General features: G+C 34.4%; 1 protein-coding gene and 1 non-coding gene across 2 annotated transcripts; both read right to left on the bottom strand.

Moving 5' to 3' along the window:
• Nucleotides 1-7,618: 7,618 nt before the first annotated feature.
• LOC115700731 (uncharacterized) lies at nt 7,619-12,819 on the bottom strand. The gene is made up of 8 exons (XM_030628364.2): nt 12,563-12,819; nt 11,072-11,539; nt 10,741-10,912; nt 9,874-10,171; nt 9,354-9,426; nt 8,791-8,881; nt 8,469-8,548; nt 7,619-8,326 (listed from the first exon to the last, which is right to left on the bottom strand). Exons 1-8 carry the CDS (start codon nt 12,629-12,631, stop codon nt 7,964-7,966), a joined length of 1,614 nt encoding a protein of 537 aa, XP_030484224.2. The 5' UTR covers nt 12,632-12,819; the 3' UTR covers nt 7,619-7,963.
• Nucleotides 12,820-22,308: 9,489 nt separating this feature from the next.
• Nucleotides 22,309-22,416, bottom strand: LOC115701635 (small nucleolar RNA R71). Its single transcript, XR_004008627.2, has one exon. It is a non-coding gene; the product is annotated as a small nucleolar RNA R71 (small nucleolar RNA).
• Between the last annotated feature and the right edge of the window lie 1,915 nt (nt 22,417-24,331).

Genomic DNA, 24,331 nt, shown 5'->3' with positions numbered 1-24,331 from the left:
GTGCTCGACGATCTTGGGCACTATGTCACGACAACAGAAACTTGATGAATAACTTAATCAAACTTGAAATAAGCCCTAAACTTAAAAAATTGATCAAACCCCTATCGATAATAGCTTGGAATAACCTAAATATAGATAAAACACAGAAACCTAGGTACTGGAAAAACACCCCAAACAGCGTACCATTTTTCAGAAAATTGGGTTTCCCGCTGGGTCAAATGGTTAAACGTTTCCACAGTATTCTATAGAGACAGTTAACCATTTCCCACTACAAAAACAACCAAACCTTGGTTTTTGTGTCAAAACTAACCCAAAACTCCTCTAAACCTAATCAAATGTTCCAGATCAATATAATATCATATATACAACATATCTCAACACTCAAAACTAATAATCAACTTAAAATCACAAAAACACCATTGTTGAGTGAGTTCTTGAGTTCTTGAACTCAACTCACCCAACCAAAGCATAACAGCCCCTAATTCTTGAAATTAAAACTTTAAACTACCTTTAATTAAACCTAAGAGCATGATTTGGACTCAACAAAACCTATAGACCCAAAATCAAGCAAAAATCCTTAAAAATCTCAACATAAACCCTAGAAATCAACAAGAACAAGTGGAGAAACTTGCCTCAAGGTTTGGATAGCTTCTAAGTTGAAGATTTAGCAAGAAAATGGTTAAAAAGGTGATGAATTGTGCTAGTTCTGCTAGGTTTTCCCTTAAACTGAAAACAAGAGAGAGAGAGAGAGAGAGAGAGAGAGAGAGAGAGAGAGAGAGAGAGAGAGAGAGAGAGAGAGAGAGAGAGAGAGAGAGAGAGAGAGAGAGAGAGAGAGAGAAAGAGTTTATGTGATGTTTTTTATTTTGATTTTTCTTATTTGGATAAATCTCTAATTATCTAATAAGACTTAATTGAATTAAGTCCTTTACATCAGCCTAAGGTTTTTCTAGAAAACCAAATAAGATAAAAGAATAAAAACCTAATAAAATGACCACTCTACCCTTAATTCTACAAATAACCAACTTTATAACTTAGGGGTATTTTGGTCAAAGCCATCTACGTTGAATAATCCAACAACTCAAGCATACTAAAACATTCTAGTACAATCCATAACTTATTCTATTACTGTCGTTGTATCCTTGGCCAATCCATCGAGTTTCTACGGTCGTCGAACCCAAAAATATTTTATTTCAAAAAAATTGTATATATAATACTCACATGTTCTAATAAAATCTCTATAATTAATAAATTACGCTCATTTAATCATTTTCCCATGAGTCACTAATTATCTCATAATTATCATTAGTAAGATTATAACCTTACTCTAAGACTTATATAATTATATATTTAATAAAATATGTTCAATTAAACATAATTACACTTTTTAGGATATTACATGTTTGGTTCGAGAATGTTAGACTGGATATTTTTACATGTTGATAGCACTTGTACCGTCACAAAAAAGAACCACAGAGTCTTGTGGAAATCCATAATCAATTACCATTTTGTTTATCCAAATGAGTTGAGTACTGCAGCTCCCAGCCGCAATATACTCAGCTTCAGCAGTAAAGAGTGAAATAGAACTTTGTTTCTTACTCACCCACAAAACATGGTTATTGCCAGGATGAAAACACCTTCCAGTGGTGCTTTTTTATCATTTAGACTCCCAGCCCAGTCTAAGTCACTAAAACCAACAATAGACTTGTTGGTATCCCTCAAGTACCATAAGCCAAACTCAAAAGTACCGGTTAGATATTTGAATATACATTTCACATCAAAAAATGGGATTGTTTGGGTTTGGCGTGGTACAAAGAATATAGACCGACACTAAAGTATATATCTAGTCGACTAGTTGTAAGGTAAAGAAGACTCCCTATCATGCCCCTATAAATGGTTTGATCAACTGACTCACCAGACTCGTCTCTAAACGATCAATTAGTGGTGCAACAAGGTGCAGGAGAATGTTTAGTTTGATCTAAGCCAAATTTCTCAAGCATTTTTGTTATATATACTTTGACCGTGAAATAAAAAGCCCTGGTCAATTTGTCAAACTTGCAATCCTAGAAAGAAGGTAAGATATCCTATAAGAGTCATTTCAAACTCACTGGTCATGAGATCAAAAAATTTGGTAACTTCCCTTTCACATGTAGAGCCAAAGATAATGTCATCAACATAAATTTGGGTAACAAAAATACCAAGATTTAAATGGTTAATAAACAATGTGTTATCAACAATACCTCGCATAAATTCATGAGAAATGAGAAAAGATGTTAACTTGTCATACCATGCTCGTGGAGCTTGCTTGAGTCCATACAATTATTTTTCAAGTTTGTAAACATGATTAGGATACTTGGAGTCCTCAAATCCTTTGGGTTGTTTCACATATACTTATTCTTGGAGAAAACCATAAAGAAATTCACATTTTCATATCCATCTCATGTATTTGAATTTCAAAAAAACAAGTCATGGCCAGAAGTAATTGAATTGATTCAATTTTAGCAACATGTGCAAAGGTTTTCTCAAAATCCACTCTCTAAACTTGCTTGTATCATTGTGCCACAAGAAGAGCCTTGCTCCTTATTACAGTCCTAAACTCATCAGATTTGTTTTTAAAAATTCACTAAAGTCCCAATGATATTTATTCCATTTGGCTCAAGAACCAGATCCAGACCTTCTTTCTCTTGAATTGACCCATCTCATCTTGCATAGCATTGTTCCGAAATTCATCTTTCGAGGTTCAACTAGGGATACATAACAAGCAAAGTCTATGACATCCAATACCATACAATAAGTCACCATTGTAGCATTGGGATCCCTGATCACAACAGTAGGAGGATGAGCCTTTTGTATCCACGATGGAGGCTCTTTCTTATACAGTCGAGCATGAGATGAATCATCAGATGATCTATTTGTAGCTTGACCACCTGCAGAGACACTAGATGGTTCAAAAGTATCTGTAATATATGCAGAAGGGCTTGTAACACAGTCAGATGAGATAGACGGATGTCTAGATGAGTTAGCATTTGATAATTCAAGAGCTTCTAGGATTCATCATAGAAGGATTCAATTACAAAGTGGACTAAGAGATTCATCATCAATAATGACATCATTAGATACTTCCAAGTCATCGAATTTCACATTCATGGACTCCATCATCGTGAAATTTCTTCTGTTATAAACTCGGTATGCACGACTATTTGCGAAGTAACCTAAAAATATCCCTTCATCACTTTGTGCATCAAATTTTCCAAGATGATCACAATCATTTAGTATGTAGCAAATACAACCAAAAATATGCAGGTGACTTAAGTTAGGAGTCTTTCCTTTCCAAATTTAATAGGTTGTTTAAGTAGTACCAGTCCTCAAATGAATATGATTACATATGTAGCAAGCAATATTAACTGTTTCAGCCAAAAAATGAGACGCAACACCTTTGGCACATAACATAACTCTAGCCATCTCCTGAAGAGTTTTATTTTTCCTTTTAACAACCCATTTTGTTTAGGGGTTTTAGGAGCAGAAAACTCATGAAAAATCCCCATATATTCACAAAATTGAGCAAATATAGCATATTCAAACTCTTTCCCATGGTCACTTCTGTCCTGATACACTTTCCCAATTGTAACATCCTTTTCAGTTTGCAACTTCAAAGAAAGAGCAGAGAAAGCACCAAGAGTGTCAGACTTGTCTTTGAGAAATTTCACCCACGCACACCATGACATATCGTTTGACAGCAATACTAGCAGTTTGCATGGGTCCCATTCAATCAATATGGAGGAGTTTCAATACTCTTGATGTAAGAAGATCATTTTTATAGGAGAATGAGATGCCTTAATTTTCTTTCCTTGTTGACACGGTCCACACAGTCAATCTCCTCCTAATTTAAACTCAGGAACACCACGAACTGCCTTTACAGTGACAATCCTTCTCAAATCTCTATAATTCAAATGACCCAATCTATAATGCCACAGATCAGGTTTGTCCAGAAAAAACCTTGTGACATTTCACTTGGCCGCATAGAAACTTGGAAATGATATCAAGTTCTGTTAGCTGTAAGAACAAAATTCTCATCCAATGAAACTAGACATTGAAACTAACATCATAATTAGCATCACACAAGTAACTGATTCTAATCAAATTGGCTTTCAGTCCTTTAACAAATAGAATTCTAGCTAATGGAAATGTACCTGAGAGATTTAAATCTCCTTGTCCCATAATCTGCCCTTTATTACCATCACCAAATGTCACAAAGCCTTCTGTTGAATCTTGAAAATTTTGTAGGGATTCTCTGGAGCCTGTCATATATCGTGAGCAACCACTATCAAAGTACCAGTGATTCTCCTTCATAGCAAATAATGAAGTATGAGCAACCAAGGCAAGATTGGCAACTTTGGGTTTCCATGTCTTATATGAAACTTTTTGAAAAGCACGAGGAACTTACTAAAAGTTGATTAATTATTTATGATGTTGGTCAGATATGTTCTGAGTTTATAGCGCCTAGGTCCGGTATGACCTTTTTTGTTGCAAAAGTGACAAATAGGAACAAAGTGTTCTGGTTTTTCGGTAATATGCTCCCTTTTCAAGGTATTTCTTTTTTTGCTATCTTCTCGTATTCAACTAAGTTACTATTAGATTCACCTTCCTTATTCACTGCAGGAGACACAAACTCCACCTTTCCATCTGAAGAAGATGATTAGTTCCATCAATCAACAAGTCCTGACCTTGTTTGTAGAGCATCTTATACCCAATTGAAGTATGATCACCATAAGGCTTTTGATTCTGAAGGGTTGATTCAAAGTAGCTATCCCCAGAGGTATGAAGGACAAAGACTGCTTGGCTCTCACAAGTTGGACAGTCAACTTGTATATTTCACTATCTTTAGAACATAGCTATATTATCATTCGCTTCAGTTTCTCCTCAAGCTCAATCTTACTGTCATCAAGAGCCTTGTTCAGATCTTGCAGTTCTTTAACTCTCTTTGCCACGTAGCTCCACTGAGCGAACATCTCTTCACAGGCTTTATTTTTTCTACAATAATTGAATCTTAATCAAAAAAAGACTCATCACCATCAGATCCCTTGGACATAGTTTCTTTAGCCATAAATGTTATGACTAACTTATCTTCTTTAGACTCATCACTCACTTCATCTTCTTCACTATCACTCCAAGTTGCAGCAAAAGCCTTCTTCTTCTTCTTCTTCTTCAAGGTGTTTGCACATTCGACCTGTATGTGGCCATAACCTTTACATTCTCAGCATTTGATAGTTGGTCTGCCTTTCATCTCGTTTTGTTGGGGATGCTTGTTTGCATTAGAGAAGTTTTTGCTGGAAGAGCTTTCCTTTCTTTCAGGAATGTTTTTCTTGAAATTCTTTTTGAGAAGTCGAGCATAATTTTTAGCCAAGAGAGCAAAATTAGCATTTAAAAAGAATTCAGATAAGTCTGACTCTGAATTTCTTCCTTGTGAATAAAAGCTACTCCTATCTCAGCTTTGTCCTTTTCAAAATTTTTAATCTTCTTACCCTTGTCCCATCTCTGTAAGGTCAACTCATAATTCTGCAGGGAACCAATTAATTCATCTAAGTCAAGAACCTCAACATCTCGACTTTACTCAATTGAAGTCACTTTAGACATGAATCTTTTAGGTAAGACTCCAATAACTTTTTTGATCATCTTTTATTGGAATAGACCTTTCCAAGGGCATAAGATTCATTAGAAATATCAAAGTTTGGCATGAAACTCATAAATTGATTCGTTTTCATCCATAGGCACATTTTCAAAGGACTTGGCTAACCCTCTTAACCTAGCCTTTTTAACTGCCTCAGTTCCTTCATTCTTTATCTTCAACTTCTCCTAAGCATCCTTAGCAATCTCACAATTACAAAGTACTTTTAACTGATTTGTGGAGACAACATTAAAGAGAGCGTGAAAAGCTTTAGAATTAAAATTTGCTCGTTTCATCTCCTCAATTGACCATTCACTGGATTTATTCTTCTTTTCCCCCTCATCATCAACAGCAGTAGGTGGAGACCAACCTTCGGCAACAACCATCCATACTCGTTCATCCACATCTTTTAAGAAGGCTCTCAGCTTGGTCTTCCAATAGGGATAATTAGATCCTTCTGGCATTTGTGGACTAGAAGTAGATCCTCTTTCTCTGAACATCTCCATTTCCTGTCAACCTACATAAATCCAAGCCAAAAACTATGGTGCACTCTGAGATGAATCTCAAAGAGGATTAGATTTCCAGACTTAATAGATCAAGAAAGAAGAAAAGAACTTACACCAAAACCTATTCAGATAACAAGACAAACCTAACCAGAATTACGTAGCTACAAGATCACAATTTCTTTACATGTAAAGGATGGCTCTGATACTAAATGAAAGTTCAAGATATACCAAAAGCTACTAAATCACAATTAGGTTTTCTATCACAAGTATAAAAACATAAAATCAATTGCACATCGTAATTACAAGCTTCTTTTGCATTGGAAACTCATTCCACCGGGTAGTGCTTAGGTCTCCAAGAACCGGGTAAGATAACCTTCACTAAGAAATTATTCAAACATACATTCTCTAGTTTTAATATACAACTCAAACAATGTAAACTTTAATGATTTCATACAAAGTTACCAAAATACTTGAATACACTCAAGAACAAAGATCTAAGTCCACGTATATCTGAGAAGACAAGATCCCCTTTCTTCCAGCAAGCTAAACTCTCTTCAACAGATCAGTCTGAACTTCCATCAAACATCACAGATCAATGTTCCTTCTTTAACCTTGAAGATCCAATAATTTACAACCTGCAAAAACTAAAAATGTACAAAATTTGCCCTAGTAGAGCAAGAATCTAAGAATGATTCTAACAAATATGAGGAGTTAGTTAGAAAAAGCTACCTCTACTTTTTATACTAACAATACTGAATAACTGACTAAACCGACAACCAACAACAGCTCCGCCACGCTAGCAAGAAACAGAACAATAAATAAAACAAACTAAAAACTAACGTGACAAAAATAAAATGAGAGCAGATTAAACAGATGCAACTAACACAGTTATAGATGGACAACTAATAAAGACAGATCAGATGCAACAAGAAAGCCAAAAGATAAACTAACAAGCATAATTTGCAGAGAAAACATGATACTTAGAAAAATGATGTGAAAAAGATAAATAAAACATTACATATTTAGATGATGTGGAGATGTTCTAAGGTAATAAGGTTGCTCAAACTAAAAAATGTCTATAGTGTTCTCCATTTTTCACCTTCAATGTCTATTTGCTTTATGTCGGGACAACCTAGCTTATGTGGACAATTTGGCTAGTGTAGCTAGATCTAATGCCTCTTGTTTGACTGATCAAAGGAGAGGGATTGTTTCATGTGGATCCCATTTCTATTCTTACATAATGAGCTTTTGTTCCAGAAAAAAAAAAAAAAAAGAACAATATCAGTATTTTTTTTCTCAACCTTTGCTTTTCAATTGACAATTCACAATCATTGGATACCAAAAATGAATTCTATACTAAGATCCAATGAACTACAATGTGTTAAGGTATGTAATCCTTCACAAGCAACTTGAGGGATTATATATATATAAATGTTCGGATAACAATATGAATGGATAAAGAATGTCTATTATTTTACAATGTGTGAACTGCAAAGATACACCATATACATTTACTATTCAGACCAAAACCACTCTTTCTGGACAAACAAAGCAAACCAATGGCCAGAACAAAACCTCAAGATAGGCTCAAACCCAATGCACTTGATAGCTGTTAAAGGTGGAATCTCTTCCTACACATTAAAGGAGAGAATACAAATTCCAAAACTAGGTCGAAGCTCACATGGTATGAAACCATTTGGCCACACTTCCAATAAGACCATTGCGAAAGCTAAGCCTTTTATACTTGGTCGAGATTTGAATTCATTTTTCAATGAGCCGAAGGTCAAAAGATGTTCTATGTAGTCAGAATTATTTGATGTCTGGAACTAGGAAGGGGGCCCATATTTGATACTTCCAATGGTGGTTGTTGGTGCTCTCGAGTATTTTCTTGATGGCGTTCTTGCTGTTGCAGGATTTCTCTGAATTCTTGTGGTTGATGGTGTTGATACTGCTCTTGCTGCTGCCACTGCTGGTGAAGATGTCGTTGTTGTTGTTGTTGTTGTTGCTGTAATGCAATTTCAATTTGTTGGCGGGTGGATTGCATCTGCCTGCTAGTTCTCCATCTAAGGTACTCAACTAGCAAAGTATTTGTGCTGATTGCAATCCCAAAGCCAGTGAATGAGGAAAGAAGAACTGAAAGGATTGGGTTTACATTAAGCTGCAAGTTGAAAAATAACGTCATAAGATATCCATCCCTCTCCCCAGAGAAGTGATATTACATTACCTGCATGAATGCATGGTGTGGAAATAAAAAAAAATATATGAAAGAAAAACAGAATAGTAAACACTACTCTGCTTACAATGGTATAAAATATGTGGGCAAACAAGATGACGATGGCAAACTGGAAAGAAGCATAAGCCCATATGTAACTCCTGCTCACTGACACCATTACAAGTAAAGATCTTGAGTAACAAAATATAGGAAATAATGCCCGCTGAGGGAGCGGTGAAACCCAAGATTCTATAAATTATAGTATCGTCAAGTTAATAAGTTTTTATTGGTTAATTCTCAGGTTAGACGGGGATCCTAGTTTAAAAAAAAAACAAAGAAAAAGTTTTTATCAGTTAGACAAGCAATATAAAACCATGTCACTAGAAGAGAAAGAAGGCACTAGAACTCACCCATAGTGGAAGCAATCATTGAAGAAAGGAGGCCCAAAACACAAGAGAATGGTAAAGAAATTGCTAGTGCCCGAGGACCCAAATCAGATACCTGTTCAAAAGAAATTGAGAATAGCAATGGTTAAGAAATTAACACATTATATGTCAACAAGTGCATACATAAGCAGCACCTGGGTGGGACCCAATTCCCTCCATGGTTTTGAATATAGTGGAAGGAGAGGGTAAAGTCAACTGTGTGTTCCAATTGAAGATATTGGGTCACTTATGATTTACTTTCTAATAGAGATAACAGAAGACCAAATTCCATTTTCTTCAGCCCTACATCCCCAATACATGTAAATATACAAATGACCACTATTCATGGTGTAGTCCTACGAATGAAAAAATCTTGGGAAATTTACCAAGAACTCAACTAAACATACATTATCATGGGAAAATCTAATATGAAGTTTGCTAGATACATGACATTATATATTCCAGCAAGGCAGCAACTAATGCTGCCACCTACACGTGTCCTCATAAAATAACAAGATCGAAGTTGAAAACAAGGAAAGATATGTTACCAGAAGTTGCTCCAAAAAGCAGAAATAGGCAAGCATGCTAACCATGACAAGAACTGGAATATCCTGCCAGATCCTGTTAACCATAAACCAAACATAATTCTAAATGAAAATAAACAAATCTTTGGTCAACATATCAGGCAATGGACACTGTACATACACTTTTTTCCACAGTAAAATGTAAGAAGATGTGGTTCTTATAGCTATGAAGCAAAAAAAAAAAAAACAGACAGGGCTTACTTGGAATTATAAAAATACAAAGATGCGTTCATGCCACAGCCCTAACGTTATATATTTATTTTATTTTTCTTTTGTACTCTTTTCTTTTTAACTTCTACAGAACCACAACCAACTCATACCTAACTAAACTTTTTGCAAATTTCACTTTCTATGGTAGATCTGGCAAAAGATGATGGTATTCTCATTGTACTATGGCTAATCTTCCTATGCCATGTCCTAATGCAAAATTAAAAAATTTTAAGTCTAAAGATTAAAATTTACAACAATAGAATAATTGACTTGCCTATAACGGATAGATTCCCTATGCTGAGGTGCTGGAGGCGGCCGTCTAAGAATTTGAGGAGGGTTCTGTATTTTTAGCAATGTCACAGGCAGATTTTTAACATCTCGCTTGCAGACATCACAGGTCTTGTTGCCTTTAATGCTAAACCATTTCACTGCACACTCTTGGTGTGCAAGTGCCAACTCTCCTTTGCAGCTGCACTCCATTTTTAGTGTATCACCACCTTCCCCAAGCTCGACAAAACAAATCCTACAAACAGCTTCTTCCTCAGGAATATCTTCACCAGCATCTTCACTAGCTGAAATTAGCAAGTAGTGGACGCAAATTATGCTCATAGTCAGAAAAGTAAATCACTAACTAGTAATTATCCTACTTTCTACTTATTAGCAACCACAAAACTGTGCATAAAATATGTTGTGAATTAAAATCATTCTGAAAGAGCTGTCAGGTGATTCCATTATCTCGTGCTAATCTCTTTTAAGAACAGCTGGTTGATCAGTAACAGAAAGGGGAAATTGTTATGGAGTTCGGCTTTCATGGTGGCCATTTTGGGGTGAAATAAACCAAAGATTTTTACTGAGAAATGACAACTTCAGTTGAAATCTGTGAAATTATTTAATTTTGGGCAGCTATTTGATTGAGAAGTGTTGAGGAGTTAAAGAACTTTGCTTTTCTGATTTTCTAAGGATTTCAAAATTGCTACTTTCTGGCCTTGTAAGTTTAATTTTCATTAGTATAGGAATTGTTTTTTTACAAGATTTTAGTAATTCATATTAATAATATAATACCTTCCTATATTGGAAAATAACACACACACAATCACACACCAAGAAACACACTCCATTCAGACAAAGAAAGTGAACTAACCAGCTTCTGTCACTGGGGCATCATTTCGGGATGCTCCATCAACAGTTGCAGGACGCGGAGTAGCTGATATTACACGAAATACACCACCAGAATCTATTCGCCTTAAACTTCTAGTCTTAACATTTACTGGCACTGATAATGAGCGGGTGATATGATGATTGACTTCAATAGTCTGCAATAGTTTGACCATGAAACCATGAAGAGAACAAAGCAATACAAGCAATCATGTTCATTATTAGAATTTCTAAAACACACCCTTCTCATTAACATACTGGACTAGTGCATTTGTAATTTGAAATGGTGATGGAAACAGTAGAAAGAGGTCACGTACAGAAAACTCAGAACGATTCTCCAGATGTCCATCCTGTACATGCTCTAGGCCTGAATTTGCCATTGGTGTAACTGGTAAAGAACTTGTTACTTTACTTGATGAAGAGAAAAAAACCTTATTAAGAGAAAACGACCTTGAAGTAGTAGGCCTTTCACAAGAACCATCTGATGGAAGCATCTCCGGTATAATAAGAACAGTCCTCTCAACATCCTGAGGTAAATTTTTCACTTTCAGACTTCTTTGAGGAAACAGGCCTTTTATGGATGACTTGACCTTAGCTGAATTTGGTCTGGGGGGAAGTCCAGCTCTAGTAGAAGCAGGACTAGATACAGAAGAATTGTCATTTCTCATAAAATCAGAGAGAGAATTCTCTAGAGACCTTGCAGGAATTTGCAAGGAGGATAGGTTAGGACGTCTTGATTGCTGAACCAAGGAAGTCTCTTCACTTTTATCTTCTTGATTACATGTCTACAAAACCAACGTAACATTTCATCAATACACAATTCAATAATAAGATTCGAAAATTGTCTAAGTTCCATTGTTATACTAATGACATGGGTGGAAATGAAAATGGCAAAATGCTCTCCAAATCTATATATTATAAATAAACACTTGGCAAATACCAGCTGGAACAGTCTATACTTATCACACAGAATTGACCAAATATTAATTCCTCTTGACTTGCTACAATTTCCATAATTAAAATAAAGAAAATAAAGAAACTTCCTACCAAAAAAGAAAAAATTATAAAAATCTAGTTTCACATTTCAATAATTAAGATAGTACTACTTCTGCCAACACTCAAATATATAATACGCTTAAAAAACATCAAATTTCAACTCGGATTTCTTTCATTCAAAATGGAATAACAGGACAAATGAAAATTCTAAAACCCCTTTTTTGCATTATATTCCACACGCAGACCCTAAATTTTTATAGATAGTTCTGCAAAGCCTCAGTTCCACTGTTCAATTCCTAAACTTTTTTTTATCTTTTGAGAAAATTCAATTCCTAAACTTTGATCTATATTGGTTTTTAGAATATGCAGGAACAAAAATGCATGATATCATATTGAATTTTGGAAATAGAAACCTTTATAATGGTTTATTATAACGCTGAGGACTAAACTTATCGATGTCATATAACATTCACTCAAATGATGTTTCTCTTATTTTCCATATCTTCTTTCTTCTTTCTTTTTAGTAAGAGTAAAACTCAGTTTTGCCTTGAGTGGAATGCAATACAAGGCAGCAAATCATAAACTGAAAGTAAACTAAATTAAATTTTGAAAATATAACTCCTGAGATCAACTGAAACCGATTACCACCCCACAAATAATAAAATTATCTTTCCCTTGCCAATTTTTCGGCATCCAAACAAATCAACGTCCAAACAGCCTAGAATCTCAAAAATGAATTCCATTTCAGCAAAAGGAGAAAGTTTTCAATTCAATTTCGAAATTATCATTTTTTTTTTCAAAAATAGGATCACCTGAGGTTGAATGGCGGAGTCGGAGGAGAATTGTTCAAGAGGCTGAAGGTCAGTAGCTGAATTCTCCATGAAAGTAAAGAAAAAATGATCAAGCAGAATAGTAAAAAGAAAGAAAAACCCTAATCAGAGGTGAGAGAATAGTGTAGTGTAGTTTGGTTTGGTTTGCTTAGCTTATACTACACTACTCTCCCTTTCTCTGTGAATATGTGCTTTTATTTTTTAAAATTAGGAAAGCTCAGTTGTTTGTAGTTGGACTAATGATGGAAACAACAAAGCGATGCCGGACTTTAACTTATTATTAAATCCACTTTTGTTCTTTTTTAATTATGTTTATTTTAAATTCTTTCCGTTTTTACGAGTACCCGCCAATTGTTTTTCACTTTTTAATGAAATTTTTTCTTCCTTGTCTCTTTTAAAATTTTATGAACAGATAGGGTGTAAGGGCTCGTTTGGAACGTCTATTGTATTATATTGAATTAGATTATATATCATATTTTTGTATAATACTATGTTAAATTTTAATTTATACTAAAATATTATATATTTAAGTGCCCATAAAAGTTAATACCACATAAATTCAATATAATATTATACAATACAACATAGTGTAAACGGCGTACCAAACGAACCCTAAATTATTTATTGAATTTCTACGTTTATAAGGTATTTTATTTGCAAAGTTGGCTATCTTTAAAAAACAAACTGAGACTCTTAATAAAGAAGAAAAGAAGAGGTCGCTTCACACGTGGCACCATCTCCTTTTGCTCCGACAAGTTTTTGATAATTATTGTCGGTTACTGACATTCTAAATCAGCTATCTATCTCTCTTGATAAATTCAAAGAATTAAAAATCAATTTTTTAACTTATTCTTCAATTTCATTCAAGTTTGCGAGAATTTCAAGTCGTCGGGAAAATCTTGGATTTATTTGAAAAAAAGCTTTCTAGTCCTTCAAATCTCAATAGTAGCTATTGTTAACCTTGAAAATTCACTAAGAAGAAATATCGAGATCACATCAACATGAGATAAAAGAAAGAAGGGATGAGATGTGAAGCCAAGGAGCTCACTAGAGCTTCATGCCGTGCTGCGCCATCAACGAGAGAGCTCTCTCTATCTTCATGTTGCGACACCCTCATCAGCGAGGAAGGTCTCGCTGCCTTCATGTTGTGTTGCCCCCATCAGCGAGAGGAGGCTCTCGCTCGTTGTCACCTCATCACAACGTGCCACCAAAGCTAGGGAAACCTCACCTTTCCCATGTTCAAGTTATTTCGACCTAGCGAGACCAAAGGCTCACTAGAGCCCCCCCTTACTATCTCTCTCCAAGCGACGGGAAATGAAGTTCTCCCCCATTTCTCACCTTAAAGAAACTACAAGTGACAACGGCCCTACCAATAACTTAAAGACTCAACCAAGGCTTGAGCCCCTCACCTAGGAGGGAATCTTCAAGGAAAGGACAAGGCATTCCAAGAACATATAGAAGGGTACGACCACGACACCTGCAAAAGCTGATAAAGTAGGATTTGTGCCGGGGGCATGGAAGTGAGAGCGTGATCCCAAGTGTCAATACAGCTTGACACCCGACCACCACTACCCGAACCCTACTACTTTTAACTTTGACCACTAGCCTTCCTCACACAACATGTGGTCCCCCTTAGGGACCACTTAGGGTAAAATAATTTGTAACAATGGGCCATTAGAACCTCCTATAAATACCCCCTTCCATTCATTTGAGAGGGTCGGGGGCTGAAAACTTTGTAAGAAAGAAAGCAATAATTCCAATACAAGATTATTTCTAATCTTTAAACACTTAAGATTTCTTCTTTGATCTAATTACTATTACTATTACTATTATATCTCTACTTAGCAATTAACACAAGGTTTTTGGTCCTTAATTGTTGGGATTTTATGCCCTAAATTAAACACATTTCAATGTAATCTGATTTGTTATCAATAGAAGATTAGAAGTCATTTATGTTTACATGTAGTTTTCATGTTTATGGTTTAATGTGTATAAAATTTGTTAAATCCAGAACATATAGTTATTCACAATTACAGTGTTGTCAACACAGCGGAAGGTAATTGTGATTATATGCTTCAAAAGATAATGTCCCTTGATTCATCAGTGCACTGGATTTACACTAATGTGATAATCAGCAATAAAGTATACTTACACCTTGGATAAGTGTTATGTTCTTTCCAGAACATTGGCAAAGTATGGTAGTTTCGGATGTATGGAGTATACATTGGACTGGGACCGATATTGATCTTGGTAAAGATATTATAATCTTACCGTTGTATCTTTCTAAGTCAATATCACTAGTTGATCTTAGATAAAAAGATCTCAATCCTGGCATGGTTAGGTTCGATCTCAAGAGTGTTATTTGTGTTATTTGATTTGTTAGTTAAGCTTTCCTTTTAATCTGGGTGATACGTACATTTTGGGAACATGATAGTACAATTGAGTGGGAGCGCTAAACATAGATATGGAATCTATAGCTTTTATCTAAACATAGAAGTGAAACGATGATTTCCTTCGAGCTTGGCTTAATAGAGATAAATGAAAGAGCTCTTATTTCGGTGATTATATTAGTTTACTGAAATATCATTTATAGGAAGCTAAGTGTTTTAAGGATAAAATACATTGAGGGGTGAAATGGTAAATTTATCCCCACTCGGTGTAAATCATCTATAGAGGATCTTTGATTATTGGGACTAGAACGATGGTTAAAATTCATAGCGTATCTATATCGTGGAACATATAGAGCGTTCTATATAGCTGAGAGTGCAATTCCAAGTTCTATAGTGGTAGTGAGGAATTAATAAGTTAGGGAATTTACTTGGTAAATTCTAGATCTGTTTATTGGAAGCTCGGTTGTATAGGTCCATGGTCCCCATACTAGTTGAGACAATACTACTTGTAAGACTTAGTTAATTGATTTTAATTAATCAATTATAATTCTAAAATTAGACTACGTCTAGTTTGTGAATTTTTACTAAGCTAGGGCTTAATTGTGAAGAAAAGAGATTTTAGGGTTTATTTGTTAATTAAGAGACTTTATTAAGTCTAATTAATATATATATGTTAAATGGCAATTTTATTTGATAATTAATTTAAATTATTAAATAAATAGTTTTGGCATTTAAGTGGTTGAATTGGAAAATATGGTATTTTTGAGAAAAATAAGATAAATAGTTAAAAAAATGGCAAAATTGCAAAGGGGTGGGGCCCACATCCATGGCCGGCCACTTATGCTTTATTTTACAATTTATTTATTAATTTTTTAATGCCAAATAATTTAAACCTAAACCTAGAAGGTTTCCTATAAATAGATAGTGATGGACTCAAAATTAGAAGCTTAATAATTCACTTGCCTTCAGTCAAATTTTGAGCATTCTCTTCTCTCTCTATTTCGAATCCTTCCTCTTTCTTTCTCTTTTCTATTTTTGAACCCTATAGTGATAGAGTACATGCCCACACATAACAAGTTGGTACTCAATCATAGTGTGTAAGACTGTGAAGAATCCAATATCAAGTGAAGGAGAATCGAGCTCATATCTTGGTGATACTCTACTACAGAAAGGATACAAGGGTTAGAGATCTGAGCGTAAGGAGTCATTTAATTCTGCTGCAACTAATGTAAGGTTTCTCGAACTTTATATGTGTTTAAATTACATTGTTTTAGAAATTCATATTTAGGATGTTAAATAACATACATGGTAGTAAATCTAGATCCTGGTAAAATAATAATCCAACATTAATTTGTTGGTGAGTTTCGATTGTCAATAGTTTGGCACCGTCTATGGGAAGGAAGTAAAACTCAAGTCTCATTTCTACCCAAAGATTGATAAGCATTCTGACATGCCAAGGCATTCAAGACATCATCTAAAAGTTAAAATCCGTTTGGACAACAACCAACTGGTTGCAGCAAGGAAAGACATCCAGGCATCAATTATCGGGAAAGGTCAAAGAGAACATGCCCATGGCAGGGGAGACCAAGGAAGCAATCCAGAGGATAAAATCCAAAGGCAAAAAGACCTACCGGAAATGGAAGTGCCTACATCGACGCCCGCTGAAGAAGCCAACCTTTCTCCTACTCGAGAAAAACGTGTTAAGGAGCGTGATGAAGCTGTGGCATCACTGACACTCATCCCCAAAAACAATGGGGGAACACCACGATGTCTATCACCAATCTGATATCTCTCGCAGGTTCCACGAAATCCCAACACATTGCGCCACCAACTTGAAAAGGAGAAGCGAGCTTATTCTGTAAGCCCCAGCACGCGGACCCGCCCCAATGCGAGAGAAGTGAGCAACCTCAGGTTGAAAAATCAGAGGTGCTAAATGGTTTGCTGAAAGGACGGTCAAATGCCCTATACAAAAGCAGAACCACCTATGAGGATAATCAAAAGACCAAGACAATAGGCGCTCCTGAATCATCCACGAGCAACACCGCACAGTCTTCACCACAACGAGACCATACACTTCAACCTCTAAGAACCCTGACCAAATCTGCCTTCTCACACTTGAGGGAGAAACTCAATAGGAAGCATGCCTTGCAGAGACTCAAGTCACCTAATGCACACCGCAAGAGTGGAGTGGTGCCCAAATCAATGGCTCAAGACCTTCAGGATAAGTTAAACAAGAGAACTTAAAAGCTCGATAAGGAAATGGAAGACTTAAGTAAGAAAATTGCATTTGTAGCCACAATCAAAAATTCATGTTGTCATGCATCGGGTGCAAGATACCTTAGCCACAATAATAGCATAAAGAAAGGAAAAGAAGTTGGTAAAATGGCAATTCCTAGGAACCCTAAGCATATGAACCCCTAGCCTAAATACAAAGCGAAAGCAGCCAAGAAAATAGCCCAGAAAGATGGTGGTTCAGAGAGAATCGCTACAGTCATTTAAAAACCCAAAACTAAAAGAAAAAAAAAAGAATAGAAATGTGTATAAATGCATATGTAATAATTTAGAAAAGCTTGGAAAAGTTGAAACTTACATGCTGAAGAAATTACAGAAATTGTTGAAGCCGTCATACGCCGGTAATACTTTGCGTGACAACGACAAAGAAAAAGCAGAAGGTAGTCTAGAAAGTCTGGAATTTTGGCGAAGATTGGAAAAGCTCAAAAAAGAAAAAAAATGATGAGTATGTAAAAACTTTGGAAGGAAAAAGACACGGGCTTTTATAGACATTCTAGGTTGAATATTGATCGACAACCATTTGACGGTCAAGATTATGGGTGTGCATAAATCGATCCAATCCAATGAAAACTAATCGATCCAACTCCAACCAACCACCAAACATTAGATATCCAATTGTGATCGGATCAAATTGGATGTTATTTTTAAATATTCAATTGGATCGAATCAGATGTTGGATGGGATGTCCAAAAATCTAATACATCTAACATCCAATTAAACTAATTAATATTTTTATTTAGTTTGGATGAGTAATTAAATTTTATATTGTTATACGTAAAATATATATATATGTACATATGAAAATTAACATTAAAGTTTTACTGTTTTTTTCTTAGATTAGATGGATCTAATCCAATCCAATACATACTGGACATAAAAAAATTGGATGAATCCGATCCGATCCAAAAAAATGGGATATTGGATTGGATAAACTAAAATTAAACCAATAAATATATTTTAAATACATCCAATGGATAGAATCGATCAAATCCAATATCCAATGGATGTTAGATCGATTGGATGACTGAAATTAATTAAATCAGATGGTAAAATCTAGAATCTAATATATAATTGGATTGAATTGGATAGACCTAAAAACATTGGATGTGATCCAATGAACACCCCTAGTCAGGATTTAAACTTTCAAAATCCCATTAATCCAATGCCTGGGACAACTTGGAAGAGAAATATGGTAAAAAGGGCAGTTGCAATACTCGAGTATTTGCCTGACAGTTTGCCATTAATGAAGGTGTCAATCGAATAGGTGGAAATCGAATCATTTTTTGCCAAAAATGAGGAAAGTAATTATAAATAATAAATGACCTACGCTTGTGTTGGATGAGGCCCGGTGATGTCATTTCTAGAGATAAGTAGCAAGTCTCATTATACAAAGGTGTGTAAAATAAGACTTGGGGGTAAATGTTGCCCTGAATTTCTTCCAACGCACGTGGCAAGTCAGGAATAAGCCATGTGGCAGGATAGCCTAAGCACCAGGAGTGATTATGTTAAACCTCTTGAGAAAACTGTTGGGGACTCATTGGCCATGTCCGGGAAGTCCTCCAGGAGCTCAAGTTAAATTTTGCTAGCCTAAGGAATCAAGCCCACCTCAAGGAGCTGGATGAAATACACAGGTCCGGTTGCTAGGTCCCAAACTTGAGTCATTGTGGATGCATTAAATGCGGCATGGAGAAAACATCTGGGAGTGGTCTTGAAAAGACGTGACAAAGGGTTTAAATCCATTATTCTATAATTACACACTGCCCTATGATCCTTATGACGGCTGCATAATAAACTATCGCTTCAATCCACAAGGGTTAAGGGCTTATGTCACCAAACACCTAGAGAAAGCCTATGCAACCTACCAAGCATACAAACATGCCCTATTATCTAATTTTGGAAACTTATGTAAGTGATGCTTCTACACTTACGACAATAGTAACATTTTCATCATTTTTATGAGACTATAAATACCCTAACTACATTTTGAGAAAGGGGTCAGAAAAAATGGTGTAAACACCCTCTGTATAGAACTACTATATTAATAGCAGTGACTCGTAGACTAAGGCTCATTAATGCCCAAACTACGTAAAAATCATTTGCATTAAATTTCTTCTAATCATTAAAACAACTCTAATTAATAGTTGCCAAAAATATCGGTCAACACCTTCTAATTACTTCTTTATCATTTAGTACCATTAGTTTACTAGTGGAAGTGTAATTTAGATTCCATCTAAATTTGTGCGCAACTTTCTAGTTCTAAAATCAACACTTAAAGGAAACCAATATTCGATCCGTCAGGGAAGTCATGATTCCATAATTGTAAATCATGTTTCAAGCCATCCACATTATTACATTCCCAAAACAGAAGTTGTAAGAATCATCTTCTTTGAGAAACTTTAACGAGTGAATCAAAGAAACTAATAACATGAATAGGAATTCATGATTACTCAAGATTTATGCTGATCTACTATTGATCATCATTATGATATGAATTAGGTTTTATAGTAAATGATATGTTAGATAAAAATAACTTTATTCATATCAGTCCTTGTTATGTATAATCTCTCTTATATACAACACCTTCACTTTGATGTCATACTACATCAGTAATTCGAACCGAGATTACATAAGTTTAATATGTTGTTGACTGTTTTATTCATAGCAAAGTGATCTTAGTTCTTTGTACAGCTACAAGTCACAGCCTCATATATGAATAAGGAATTTTTTGATATTTATATATAAATATTAATAATTTAACATTCATGCATATATTAAAATGTTCAACTCTATATTAATAACCAAAAAATGTCTTTATAGAATTTTTAGGGCATAAACCCTAACACTTTTCGAGAGAGAAAGAAAGCAAGACAAAGAAAGAGAGAGAAGTTGAAAAGGAGGGGGGTCTATCAGGGGAAAGAGAAAAAAAAAATAAAGAAATTGATAAACGAGATTTATACTTGTTTAATGGGGTAGTTTAGAACATATTTTAGTAGTTTTTTTATATTTTATTGTTCGAGTTTACGCTTGTTTTCTTCTTATTTCAAGTTTTAATGGTCAAGTATATCATATGGGTTGAAATGAGAGAAAAATATGAATATCGTTGATTTATCATGGATTTTGGGGGTTTTATGAAATATTGAATGAAAAATTCGAGTTTTAGATGCTCAACACGCTCCATTTGTATTATGAAATCAAGTATGAAGTTTTAAGCTAATTTTTTATTATGATTCTTTCACTTTCAGGAAAAAAAACATTGTGAATAAAAGCTCTATATCTCTCTTTCAGTTTTTTGAAACATCTTGAATCGTCCAATTCTAAGCAATATCGAGAGAGTTATGACCAAAATGCCATCAGCCGTTGCAGTAGGAAAATTCTAAGAAAAAGATAAAATGATTACGAAAAAATATATAGCATTTTCAAGTGTAGATGCAGCTAAACACAATTTTTATTTTTTTTAAGTTTAAAATTTAAATCTTTTTAGTATCTTTTAGGTAACTCTGTTAGCCTATATAAACACACTATTATTAGTATTTTTAGTACGTTTTCAGAGCTAAAAAAACTCATTAAAACTCTTAATTAACAACTACTTAGTATTTTTCATCATCATCTTCTTCTTCTCTTTCTTTACTTTTATTTATGTTCTTATTTTTTATTATGAATGTAATTGTGATGAACATGATTTTCATGCACTGATTTTCTTATCTAGGGATTAATAGAGTCACTTTAATTTCTATTTTACTTTTCTATGATGTTTTATCGAATTCTTCCTCTTTATTTTAATCTATATAATTTATGTTTAATGCTTGTGAATACTTGATCACTATTTGTATATTTTTATGATTTCAATTCGAGATTCGAAAGATGAGAGTTCAATATGTTATAGTTATATAAACATAGGTTATATATTGGACGAGAGTAACCGTATGACTTGTGTAGCAAATAAAATTTTCATTCTTAATGCCTTTTATATGTCGAAATTTATCACAAATACATACAAAATTTTCATATAGATTGAGGTCTTATATCTTGAAAAAGAATAAGATTCGTTTTAGTTAACCTGCTATTAAAATTGAAAGAAGAAATTGTAGAACAAATTGACAAGTTGATAAAACTAATACCCTAAGTCTATTTATTGATATTCATAATCATTGTTTGTTTACTTTAATTTTATAGTTAAATTATTTTCCTAAATTTAATAATATTTCCTCAATTTTTATTTACCAAATAGAAAGTAGAAAAATAATTATTGGTACTTTGTAATAGTCTTCGTGGGACGATACTCGTGCTTATGCACTATTATTACTTGAAACGAGACGTATACTTGCGTTATAAATTTTCTCTATCATGTTTTTAGCGTCGTTGCCAGGGACTAAATTACCAATATCAAAATTAATTATTTTTTGTTCTACTTTGGTTTATTCTAACACATTCTAATTTGGTTTGCTTCTTATTTTATTAATTTTTTAGGATTAATAAAAAGTTTATGCGACGACAAGGTTTGGAGCCACTAGTGCATGCTGATCCTGAAATTGAGAAAACTTGTTGGCAAAATCAAAAATAAAAATAGTTAGAGAGAATGGCTAATCATGGAGGTGATGGCCTTCATAATAACAATAATAATGTGGTTGATCCACCTAATTTAGCCAATGCCGCCAATGCTAAAAATGCAGCTCAAGCTAATATTCCTTTGAGAGATTATGTTCTCCCGGCTGTCACAAGGGTTCATTCATGTATTTGTCCACCTACTGTAGAGGTGAATAACTTTGAAATCAAGCCCACTATAATTCAGATGATGCAAAATTATATTCAATTTGGGGGGTTGTCTAATGAAGATCCAAATATGCACATCACTAATTTTCTGGAGTAATGTGCCACATTCAGAATGAACAAAGTAAGTAATGATGCGATTCGTCTAAAGCTTTTTCCATTCTCACTGCGGGAAAGAGCGAAGAGTCAGTTTATCTCACTACAAGCCAACTCAATATCTACTTAGGAGGAACTAGCCCAAAAGTTTCTTGTCGAATTCTTCCTTCCATCTAAGGCTGCATGTTTAAGAGAAAAGATCAATAATTTCTGTCAATTGGATGGAGAATAACTATATGATGCTTGGGAAAGATTCAAAGAACTACTCAGAAAGTATCCTCATCATGGCACTGAAAAATTGAAGTTAGTGCATAATTTTTACAATGGTCTATGTGGTAATACAAGAATAATAATTAATACAGCCGCTAGAGGTACATTTATGAGTAAAAGTGTAAATGAAGCCCATGAATTGTTAGAAGAGATGGCCACATCTGAATGAGAAAATAAGAAAGTGTCAAGTGTTCTAAAAATGATCCTATTACCATGCTTACTGCCTAAATTTCTTTGTTGATTAAGCAGATGAAACAACAAAACTCAATGGCAACACAAGCAATGAAATTACAAGCTACAACCATGTGTGAAATGTGTGGTGGTCCTCACCCTTATGCACAATGTACTATTGTGAGTAATAATTATTCAGTTGATGATGTTCTTTTAGAGCAAGTCCAAGTAATTGGCAATTATCAAAGACAAACGAATAAAAATATATACTCAACCACTTATTCCTGCCTAGAGAAATCACCCAAATCTATCATGGAGTAATAATCGAGGGTAACAAATATACCCACAAAATCTACCTCTTTACCCACCACATAAACCAACCTATGGGCTTAATCCTAGACATTAATATGACCCACAAATACCAAAACATCCACCACCTCCTCAAGTGCCAAAATAACAATCAACTGACATAATTAATCAATTCATGAGTGAAACAAGTGTTGAGTTTTATGCCCTAAATAAAACTCATTTCAATATAATCAGATTTACTTATTAATATAGATCAGAAATAACATTTAATGTTGCATGGTTCACATGATTTATTTCATGATTATATGTACATAATGTATAAATTCATCTGAAACCCTTTTCACATACTTGATCCTGTTTATTGTGCCGTCAACACATTGGAAAGTAAACATGACTATGTGAATAAAGTTTCCTAGATTTATCAGACACAAGGTTTTACTGATATGATAATCTACAACAGAGTTTACTTGCATTTGGAGAAGTGCTATGTTCTTTCCAGAGCATTGGTTAAAGTAAAGCTCAGGTTGGATGCATGGAGTATGCATCGGAAGGGACCGATATTGAACTTTGACTTAGATTCAATTAAACTTACCGTAAAATCTATTCAAGTCAATATCGCCTAGTTGATCCTAGATCAAATGATCTTAATCCTGTTATGATTAGGCTCAATCTTGAAAGGCTATTCGTGTTCTTTGATTTGTTAGTTAAGCCTACTTTTAGGTCAGGGTGATACGTACATTTTGGGAACACGGTAGTGCAATTGAGTGGGAGCGCTAGCATAAACATGGAATCTATAGCTTCTATCCGGCAAATAGTAAGCAAAGGATGATCTCCTTCGAGCTTTACCAAACGAAAATAAATGGTGGAGATCTCATTTCACATAAGCTGAAATATCATTTATACGGGGTCAAGTGTTTTAAGGATAAAATACATAGTAGGGTGTTACGGTAATTTAATCCCTTTACTGTGTAGATCATTCATATAGAGGATAATTGATCACATTAGGATTATACAATGGATAACTAATGATGTGTCTATATGGTGGAACATATAGAGCATTCTATATACTGAGAGTGCAATTCTAAGTTCTATGCGTGGATTCAACAAAGAATTAATAAGTCAGTGAATTTTAGTCCTAAATTCTTGATCTACTTATTGGAAGCTCGGTTATATAGACCCATGGTCCCCCCACTAGTTGAGATAATATTGCTTGTAAGACTCATGTAATTGATTTTGATTAATCAATTATAATTCACAAATTAGACTATGTCTATTTGTGAAATTTTCACTAAGTAAGGGCGAAATTGTAAAGAAAGAGTTTATAGGGGCATATTTGTTAATTATGATACTTTGTATGGTTCAATTAATAAATATGATAAATGACAATATTATTTAATAGTTATTTATAGTTATTAAATAGTTAGAATTGGCATTTAAATGGTTGAATTAGGAAATT

This window comes from Cannabis sativa, chromosome 8 (genome assembly GCF_029168945.1).
Source record: "Cannabis sativa cultivar Pink pepper isolate KNU-18-1 chromosome 8, ASM2916894v1, whole genome shotgun sequence".
Classification (NCBI taxonomy): Eukaryota; Viridiplantae; Streptophyta; class Magnoliopsida; order Rosales; family Cannabaceae; genus Cannabis; species Cannabis sativa.
Note: the sequence above shows the minus strand (reverse complement) of the source record. Positions and strands in the feature narration are given on the sequence as shown.